At 47.7% G+C, this 10,140-nt stretch overlaps 1 protein-coding gene across 1 annotated transcript in view; it reads right to left on the bottom strand.

Annotated features, from left to right (window-relative positions):
- Positions 1–202: 202 nt before the first annotated feature.
- The window catches only part of LOC120054171 (dynamin-1-like protein), a 34,157-nt gene continuing 24,219 nt past the window's right edge, over positions 203–10,140 (bottom strand). The window contains exons 12-18 of the mRNA XM_039001610.1: positions 5,150–5,239; positions 4,943–5,035; positions 4,770–4,823; positions 3,519–3,680; positions 2,789–2,898; positions 2,401–2,560; positions 203–815 (exon numbers count right to left, since the gene is read on the bottom strand). Coding sequence (XP_038857538.1) covers positions 759–815; positions 2,401–2,560; positions 2,789–2,898; positions 3,519–3,680; positions 4,770–4,823; positions 4,943–5,035; positions 5,150–5,239 — 726 coding nt within the window. The 3' untranslated portion in view covers positions 203–758. The remainder of the gene's footprint in view (positions 816–2,400; positions 2,561–2,788; positions 2,899–3,518; positions 3,681–4,769; positions 4,824–4,942; positions 5,036–5,149; positions 5,240–10,140) is intronic.

Genomic DNA, 10,140 nt, shown 5'->3' with positions numbered 1-10,140 from the left:
GTTAGGTGAAAAACATCAAATCACACAAAAAAAATTATATGTGAAAGAGTGGTATTTCTCTCTCTGGGAAAATCAACGCAAATGAGAGTTGACATGTTCAACAGTAGCATAGACAGCGACACTACATGTAGATAGGCAACCATGATCAAAACAGACAGCATTTAAAACACAGCATCCAGACAGAGACTACAGTAAACATCTATAAGGTTTGCCATTTCTAGCTTTATTTTAACTCTACATTTAGGGACAAACATTCTTCATTAGGTATGCCTCACACCTTACATGGTATTTACTGTACTTACATATGAAAGATACTTTGGACAGGAGCGCTCCTGTGTGTGTGTGTGTGTGTGTGTGTGTTTGTGGTGCAGGCAAAGATATGTACTGCCCTTCGTGTAGCTCAAGACTACATAATACATCATAAAACTATATTCAAAACGTACCTCCCGATTCTCCACTCATCTCCAGAAGTGTGCACTTCTACACTCCCCATCATGGAATTAACAAATGGGGGAAGGTCCCTCCTGCCAATGCTGGCACTAATCGACCGCTTTAAATCCAAGACGGGGAGTGTACAAGTGCACACTTCAGGAGAAGGATGGGAGAATTGAGACGCTTTAAACCAATTGACACCAGTGCATTTTCAAGTTGGCCATCTCTGCACTGCAGTCCAGGTAGGTTTGAGAGAACAGGGCTTAGGGGAAGAGTGTAGGGCATAGTGTCCATGTGGGAGGGAGAGCGTATGGAGGTAGAGGCCCTCACCACAGGTGTGTTTCTCTGATCTCAGCAATCACCTGACTGGCTTTCTGCAAGGCCTGTGGACATAGGATGGAGGGGGTCAAACCTTTCATATAAATTCAGCAAGAAAAGAAATGTCCTCTCACTGTCAACTGCATTTATTTTTAGCAAACTTAACATGTGTAAATATTTGTATGAACATAACAAGATTTAACAACAGACATAAGCTGAACAAGTTCCACAGACATGTGACTAACAGAAATGGAATAATGCATCTCTGAACTAAGGGGGAGGGTCAAAATCAAAAGTCAGTATCTAGTGTGGCCACCAGCTGCATTTAGTACTGCAATGCATCTCCTGCTCATGGACTGCACCAGATTTGCCAGTTCTTGCTGTGAGACGTTGCCCCACTCTTCCACCAAGGCACCTGCAAGTTTCCGGACATTTCTTGGGGGAATGACCCTAGTCCTCACCCTCCGATCCAACAGGTCCCAGACGTGCTCAATGGGATTGAGATCCGGGCTCTTGCAGGAAATCACGCACAGAATGAGCAGTATGGCTGGTGGCATTGTCATGCTGGAGGGTCATGTCAGGATGAGCCTGCGGGAAGGGTACCACATGAGGGAGGAGGATGTCTTCCCTGTAATGTACAGCGTTGAGATTGCCTGCTGTGACACATCGCCCCAGACCGTAACGGAACCTCCACCTCCAAATCGATCCCGCCCCAGAGTACAAGCCTCAGTGTAACGCTCATTCCTTCAACGATAAACGCGAATCTGACCATCACCCCTGGTGAGACAAAACCGCGACTCGTCAGTGAAGAGCACTTTTTGCCAGTCCCGTCTGGTCCAGCGACGGTGGGTTTGTGCCCATAAGCAACGTTGTTGCCGGTGATGTCTGGTGAGGACCTGCCTTACAACAGGCCTACAAGCCCTCAGTCCAGCCCCTCTCAGCCTATTGCGGACAGTCTGAGCACTGATGGAGGGATTGTGCGTTCCTGGTGTAACTCGGGCAGTTGTTGTTGCCATCCTGTACCTGTCCCACAGGTGTGATGTTCAGGTGTACCGATCCTGTGCAGGTGTTGTTACATGTGGTCTGACACTGTGAGGACAATCAGCTGTCAGTCCTATCTCCCTGTAGCGCTGTCTTAGGCGTCTCAAAGTATGGACATTGCCCTGACCACATCTGCAGTCCTCATGCCTCCTTGCAGCATGCCTAAGGCACATTCACACAGATGAGCAGGGAGACTGGGCATCTTTCTTTTGGTGTTTTTCAGTCAGTAGAAAGGCCTCTTTAGTGTCCCAAGTTTTCATAACTGTGACCATAATTGCCTACCGTCTGTAAGCGTCTTAACGACGGTTACACAGGTACATGTTCATTAATTGCTTATGGTTCATTGAACAAGCATGGGAAACAGTGTTTAAACCCTTTACAATGAAGATCTTTGAAGTTATTTGGATTTTTACGAATGATCTTAGACAGGGTCCTGAAAAAGGGACGTTTCTTTTTTTGTTGAGTTTAGATACAAATAGTATGTGTACGTACACACACACACACACACACACACACACACACACACACACACACACACACACACACACACACACACACACACACACACACACACACACACACACACACACACACACACACACACACTACCTTGAGCATGTCTGCAGCCTCATTGCGTCTCTGGGCCATGTCTTCAGACTCAGTGAGCAGGTCATCTAACAGACCTGCCTTGTACAGCTGACCCACCAGCTCACTCTGCAGGCTGTCTTTCACATGGTTCACTAAGAAGTGCATCACCGCCTTGGGCACGCTGCAGGGCAGAGCGCAAAGGGAGAGAAAAGTATAGAAAGGGTGGATGAGAGAAAAAGAGTGTGAGATTGAGAAAAATAAATAAAATTGGACTCTTAAGTGCAGATCTTTAAGCAATCGAGACGGCGCCAAGTAGAAAAGAGAATGAAACACAGAAACTATTTCAACATCGTACAGAAACCCCAGGAGAGGGAGTCTTAACAGCAAGTCAAGCAGAGCAGCACCATACCTGTCCTGGATGTTTTTCCTGACGATGAGGAAGTAGGACTTGATGAGTCTCTCGATGACCTCACAGTCCCGCTGCTCTCGAGAAGACAGCTTCCTGGAAACGGGAACAGGCTGGGGGGGATACACAGTCAAGCAGACCAATCACTGACGTGCTACTTCTCAGAGGTCATTGACATTGTGGTGCTATGGAACTTGTTTGGACTTCGAGCAGTAGCTAGTCCCATTCCATTCCTACCCCTCCTTGGCCCTAACCCTTCAATGTCTGCAGATCTGAAGGCGCTGGATAGGCATAAGCAGAGTAGTGAGACGTTTCCACCATATTAAATGGCTTACACTTCACAGTTCTGCTCATCTCTTGTGGACAGATCTACATCAACATAACCGGTACTCTGGAATCTGTCAGGAAGGAATGGAAGGCATGGGGTAATAAGCAGCAGTAGTTCCAGTGTTTTTCGTCACTGGTTATTTAGAGGCGTTAAGATTTCGCAGGTTGTCATCTTTTGATTTTCGGGACGGGGAGGAGACATTCGGCCCATAACTTGCAGAGAGGGCGGAGCGCCTCGTTCCGGTCTACCATCTCTTATCACGTGTTGGACCCAGAACTTAATCGAGCAGCCGACTAACTACGTCAGACTTTAGTTTCGGGTTAACCAAGATCACAGTTCTGCAAACGTCAAAAAGGTATAGTGATAGAATTGGGACCGAGTATCTGACTAGAAGAGATTACCCACCACATCCAGCAGGTTGACAGCGTGGCCCCTCTGAGGGCTGGCAGGGTTGGAGGTCTGGAGCATGGATCTATCGCCACCCATCCCCTCATCTCCCTTCTTCAGCATGCCCCTCCAGTTCCCCGTCCCTCCATCCTGGTCCCCCTGAGGACCCCCACCTGCAGCCTGGAGACAAGGAAATAGACAGACTGGTTAGAGATCTCGTCTAGTGGTTTATTCACCGTTATCGATTCATCCTTTACTTACACAGGTGTCTCCTTGAGATTAAAAAAAAATCGATTTGACAAGAAAGAACTGCTCAAGACAGCAACAATCAATATGCTCGTTAGAATTTATTCCCAAAGACGGAGCATGCTTCTGTCAGGGCTATTACATCACCTAGGCGTGTATGATGTAACATCTACAGACTACACAGTCATGTCTGTAGATACATATACTGACTTTTTGGATTTAAAAAATGGCATTCTGACGGCGGCAGGGCCATATTGTACAAAGAGATCACTCCAGGACCCTTCCTCCGTATAGAAGTACACATGCCGGAAAGAGGTGTAAGATGGGGAACGTAATGACAGAATCAAAGTTCATCCTCAGGGGGGGGTGGAGTTAGTTAGGGTGGGGGGCTCATCAATTTATTAAAACATATCTGTGGGACATTGAAGGGGAACAGATAAGGGGAATTCAGAAGTGCGCCCTACACAAAGTAGGATCGTCTACAGGGTTGCAGAGGGAAGTATGAGGGTGGGTCAGTGGAAAGTCCATTGCAATTCAGTCAATTCAGGAAATTAACTGACATTTTAAGGAACTAATGAAAACAGGATTTTCAGCTAACTTCCTGAAATGAAATGGGCCCCAATCTTGGTTGAGGTAGGATGCAGGCAGGGCCATGCAGGCATTGGGTGGGTGAGTGGCACACAGTGACACACCTTGGGTCCCTCTCCCTCGGGGGGAGAAAGCTCAGTGGGGGAGAGAGACTGACCACCTGGGCCCTTAAAGGACTAGAGAGAGAGAGAGAGAGAGAGAGAGGAGGAAGAGTGGACAGAGTTCGAAAATAGGACCTAAAAAGCCAGCAACGGAAGAACAACTTTACTGAATGAGCTGCGACAGTCTGGTGTGGAAACAAAACAACATATGGCTTATATCTCTGCTGTAAAAGGTAGAAATCGTCACTTGGCGCAGTAAAGAAACAATCGTTGTAGAAATTCGACAAATCAAAAGCACAATGAAAGAGGGAGAGTCTTGAGTGTGTTCTGTTACCTTTTCCCTGGGAACTGAGGACGGAAGCTCTCTCATTCTATTGCGTCTCTGTTCCTAGGAGACAACCGTTACTGCTAATTATTAACAACACGATTACAACACTTCGAGTACTGTATAAGAAAGTTAGAAAACACAGAATAAAGCCATTTCTAAAAGCTGTGAATGTTTCTTACCTCTATGTTGTTGTTCATGAGGCCACAGGCATCAGCAAAGTCAGGGTGCTTGGTGTTAATATAGGCCAACTCTATGGCCACCAGGTTGTGAACCTGAGGAGGAGTTGGAATGAGTGCACTAAAGATAAGCAAACACACTACAAGTGGAGCAGAGAACATTCAAGAATAATCCATTTCAAATGCAGTGTAAACCGAAAAACTTGTCACCATCTCATTGGTGACCGGTAACCGTTTCCTGAGGAGGGACGTGACCACTTCTACTATGGCATCGTGGAGCTTTGGAAACCTCAACAGCTCCTGGAGAGAGAGAGAGATACAACACTCATCAGTGACCAGATGTCAAGAGTCAAAGCAAGTGTTGTTGATGTGAATGTGTGTATGAACAGGCTGCCTATGTGCTGCAGTTGCTGTGTGTGTGTGTGTCTCTCTCTCTCTCTAGTCTACCTGTGTGCTGTAGTTGCTGTGTGTGTGTGTGTCTCTCTCTCTCTCTAGTCTACCTGTGTGCTGCAGTTGCTGTGTGTGTGTGTGTCTCTCTCTCTCTCTAGTCTACCTGTGTGCTGTAGTTGCTGTGTGTGTGTGTGTGTGTGTCTCTAGTCTACATGTGTGCTGTAGTTGCTGTGTGTGTGTGTGTCTCTAGTCTACATGTGTGCTGTAGTTGCTGTGTGTGTGTGTGTGTCTCTAGTCTACATGTGTGCTGTAGTTGCTGTGTGTGTGTGTGTGTGTGTCTCTAGTCTACATGTGTGCTGTAGTTGCTGTGTGTGTGTGTGTGTCTCTCTAGTCTACATGTGTGCTGTAGTTGCTGTGTGTGTGTGTGTGTCTCTCTAGTCTACATGTGTGCTGTAGTTGCTGTGTGTGTGTGTGTGTGTCTCTAGTCTACATGTGTGCTGTAGTTGATGTGTGTGTGTGTGTCTCTAGTCTACCTGTGTGCTGCAGTTGCTGTGTGTGTGTCTCTCTCTCTAGTCTACCTGTGTGCTGTGTGTGTGTGTCTCTAGTCTACCTATGTGCTGTAGTTGCTGTGTGTGTGTGTGTGTGTGTGTGTGTGTGTGTCTCTCTCTCTAGTCTACGTGTGTGCTGTAGTTGCGTGTCTCTAGTCTACCTGTGTGCTGTAGTTGCTGTGTGTGTGTGTGTGTCTCTCGCTCTCTCTAGTCTACCTGTGTGCTGCAGTTGCTGTGTGTGTGTGTGTGTGTCTCTAGTCTACCTATGTGCTGCAGTTGCTGTGTGTGTGTCTCTCTCTAGTCTACCTGTGTGTGTGTGTGTGTTTCCAGTCTACCTGTGTGTTGTAGTTGCTGTGTGTGTGTCTAGTCTACCTGTGTGTGTGTGTGTGTGTCTCTAGTCTACCTGTGTGCTGTAGTTGCTGTGTGTGTGTGTGTGTGTGTGTCTCTAGTCTACCTGTGTGCTGTAGTTGCTGTGTGTGTGTATGTGTCTCTAGTCTACCTGTGTGCTGTAGTTGCTGTGTGTGTGTGTGTGTGTGTGTGTGTGTGTCTCTCTCTAGTCTACCTGTGTGCTGCAGTTGCTGTGTGTGTGTGTCTCTCTCTCTCTCTAGTCTACCTGTGTGCTGCAGTTGCTGTGTGTGTGTGTGTCTCTCTCTCTCTCTAGTCTACCTGTGTGCTGCAGTTGATGTGTGTGTGTGTGTGTGTCTCTGGTCTACCTGTGTGCTGCAGTTGCTGTGTGTGTGTCTCTAGTCTACCTGTGTGCTGTAGTTGCTGTGTGTGTCTCTAGTCTACCTGTGTGCTGTAGTTGCTGTGTGTGTGTGTGTCTAGTCTACCTGTGTGTGTGTGTGTGTGTGTGTGTGTGTGTGTGTGTGTGTGTGTGTGTGTGCGTGTGTGTGTGTGTGTGTGTGTCTCTCTCTAGTCTACCTGTGTGCTGTAGTTGCTGTGTGTGTGTGTGTGTCTCTAGTCTACCTGTGTGCTGTAGTTGCTGTGTGTGTGTATGTGTCTCTAGTCTACCTGTGTGCTGTAGTTGCTGTGTGTGTGTGTGTGTGTGTCTCTCTCTCTAGTCTACCTGTGTGCTGCAGTTGCTGTGTGTGTGTGTCTCTCTCTAGTCTACCTGTGTGCTGTAGTTGCTGTGTGTGTGTGTGTCTCTCTCTCTCTCTAGTCTACCTGTGTGCTGCAGTTGATGTGTGTGTGTGTGTGTGTCTCTGGTCTACCTGTGTGCTGCAGTTGCTGTGTGTGTGTCTCTAGTCTACCTGTGTGCTGTAGTTGCTGTGTGTGTGTATGTGTCTCTAGTCTACCTGTGTGCTGTAGTTGCTATGTGTGTGTGTCTCCAGTCTACCTGTGTGCTGTAGTTGCTATGTGTGTGTGTGTCTAGTCTACCTGTGTGTGTGTGTCTCCAGTCTACCTGTGTGCTGTAGTTGCTATGTGTGTGTGTCTCCAGTCTACCTGTGTGCTGTAGTTGCTATGTGTGTGTGTGTCTAGTCTACCTGTGTGTGTGTGTCTCCAGTCTACCTGTGTGCTGTAGTTGCTATGTGTGTGTGTGTCTAGTCTACCTGTGTGTGTGTGTGTCTCCAGTCTACCTGTGTGCTGTAGTTGCTATGTGTGTGTGTCTCCAGTCTACCTGTGTGCTGTAGTTGCTATGTGTGTGTGTGTCTAGTCTACCTGTGTGTGTGTGTCTCCAGTCTACCTGTGTGCTGTAGTTGCTGTGTGTGTGTGTGTCTCCAGTCTACCTGTGTGCTGTAGTTGCTATGTGTGTGTGTGTGTCTAGTCTACCTGTGTGTGTGTGTCTCCAGTCTACCTGTGTGCTGTAGTTGCTATGTGTGTGTGTCTCCAGTCTACCTGTGTGCTGTAGTTGCTGTGTGTGTGTGTCTAGTCTACCTGTGTGTGTGTCTCCAGTATACCTGTGTGCTGTAGTTGCTGTGTGTGTGCGTGTCTCCAGTCTACCTGTGTGCTGTAGTTGCTATGTGTGTGTGTGTGTCTAGTCTACCTGTGTGTGTGTGTCTCCAGTCTACCTGTGTGCTGTAGTTGCTATGTGTGTGTGTGTCTAGTCTACCTGTGTGTGTGTGTCTCCAGTCTACCTGTGTGCTGTAGTTGCTATGTGTGTGTGTCTCCAGTCTACCTGTGTGCTGTAGTTGCTGTGTGTGTGCGTGTCTCCAGTCTACCTGTGTGCTGTAGTTGCTATGTGTGTGTGTGTGTGTCTCTAGTCTACATGTGTGCTGTAGTTGCTGTGTGTGTGTGTGTGTGTCTCTAGTCTACATGTGTGCTGTAGTTGCTGTGTGTGTGTGTGTGTGTGTGTCTCTCTAGTCTACATGTGTGCTGTAGTTGCTGTGTGTGTGTGTGTGTCTCTCTAGTCTACATGTGTGCTGTAGTTGCTGTGTGTGTGTGTGTGTCTCTAGTCTACATGTGTGCTGTAGTTGATGTGTGTGTGTGTGTCTCTAGTCTACCTGTGTGCTGCAGTTGCTGTGTGTGTGTCTCTCTCTCTAGTCTACCTGTGTGCTGTGTGTGTGTGTCTCTAGTCTACCTATGTGCTGTAGTTGCTGTGTGTGTGTGTGTGTGTGTGTGTGTGTCTCTCTCTCTAGTCTACGTGTGTGCTGTAGTTGCGTGTCTCTAGTCTACCTGTGTGCTGTAGTTGATGTGTGTGTGTGTGTCTCTAGTCTACCTGTGTGCTGCAGTTGCTGTGTGTGTATCTCTCTCTCTAGTCTACCTGTGTGCTGTGTGTGTGTGTCTCTAGTCTACCTATGTGCTGTAGTTGCTGTGTGTGTGTGTGTGTGTGTCTCTCGCTCTCTCTAGTCTACCTATGTGCTGCAGTTGCTGTGTGTGTGTCTCTCTCTAGTCTACCTGTGTGTGTGTGTGTGTTTCCAGTCTACCTGTGTGTTGTAGTTGCTGTGTGTGTGTCTAGTCTACCTGTGTGTGTGTGTGTGTGTGTGTGTGTGTGTCTCTAGTCTACCTGTGTGCTGTAGTTGCTGTGTGTGTGTATGTGTCTCTAGTCTACCTGTGTGCTGTAGTTGCTGTGTGTGTGTGTGTGTGTGTGTGTGTGTGTGTGTGTGTGTGTGTGTCTCTCTCTAGTCTACCTGTGTGCTGCAGTTGCTGTGTGTGTGTGTCTCTCTCTAGTCTACCTGTGTGCTGTAGTTGCTGTGTGTGTGTGTGTCTCTCTCTCTCTCTAGTCTACCTGTGTGCTGCAGTTGATGTGTGTGTGTGTGTGTGTGTCTCTGGTCTACCTGTGTGCTGCAGTTGCTGTGTGTGTGTCTCTAGTCTACCTGTGTGCTGTAGTTGCTGTGTGTGTATGTGTCTCTAGTCTACCTGTGTGCTGTAGTTGCTATGTGTGTGTGTCTCCAGTCTACCTGTGTGCTGTAGTTGCTATGTGTGTGTGTGTCTAGTCTACCTGTGTGTGTGTGTCTCCAGTCTACCTGTGTGCTGTAGTTGCTATGTGTGTGTGTCTCCAGTCTACCTGTGTGCTGTAGTTGCTATGTGTGTGTGTGTCTAGTCTACCTGTGTGTGTGTGTCTCCAGTCTACCTGTGTGCTGTAGTTGCTATGTGTGTGTGTGTCTAGTCTACCTGTGTGTGTGTGTGTCTCCAGTCTACCTGTGTGCTGTAGTTGCTATGTGTGTGTGTCTCCAGTCTACCTGTGTGCTGTAGTTGCTATGTGTGTGTGTGTCTAGTCTACCTGTGTGTGTGTGTCTCCAGTCTACCTGTGTGCTGTAGTTGCTATGTGTGTGTGTCTCCAGTCTACCTGTGTGCTGTAGTTGCTATGTGTGTGTGTGTCTAGTCTACCTGTGTGTGTGTGTCTCCAGTCTACCTGTGTGCTGTAGTTGCTATGTGTGTGTGTGTGTCTAGTCTACCTGTGTGTGTGTGTGTCTCCAGTCTACCTGTGTGCTGTAGTTGCTATGTGTGTGTGTCTCCAGTCTACCTGTGTGCTGTAGTTGCTATGTGTGTGTGTGTCTAGTCTACCTGTGTGTGTGTGTCTCCAGTCTACCTGTGTGCTGTAGTTGCTGTGTGTGTGTGTGTGTCTCCAGTCTACCTGTGTGCTGTAGTTGCTATGTGTGTGTGTGTGTCTAGTCTACCTGTGTGTGTGTGTCTCCAGTCTACCTGTGTGCTGTAGTTGCTATGTGTGTGTGTCTCCAGTCTACCTGTGTGCTGTAGTTGCTGTGTGTGTGTGTGTCTAGTCTACCTATGTGTGTGTCTCCAGTATACCTGTGTGCTGTAGTTGCTGTGTGTGTGCGTGTCTCCAGTCTACCTGTGTGCTGTAGTTGCTATGTGTGTGTGTGT

The sequence above is a fragment of the Salvelinus namaycush genome, chromosome 9, assembly GCF_016432855.1.
Source record: "Salvelinus namaycush isolate Seneca chromosome 9, SaNama_1.0, whole genome shotgun sequence".
Classification (NCBI taxonomy): Eukaryota; Metazoa; Chordata; class Actinopteri; order Salmoniformes; family Salmonidae; genus Salvelinus; species Salvelinus namaycush.
This window is presented reverse-complemented; position numbering and strand designations above follow the sequence as displayed.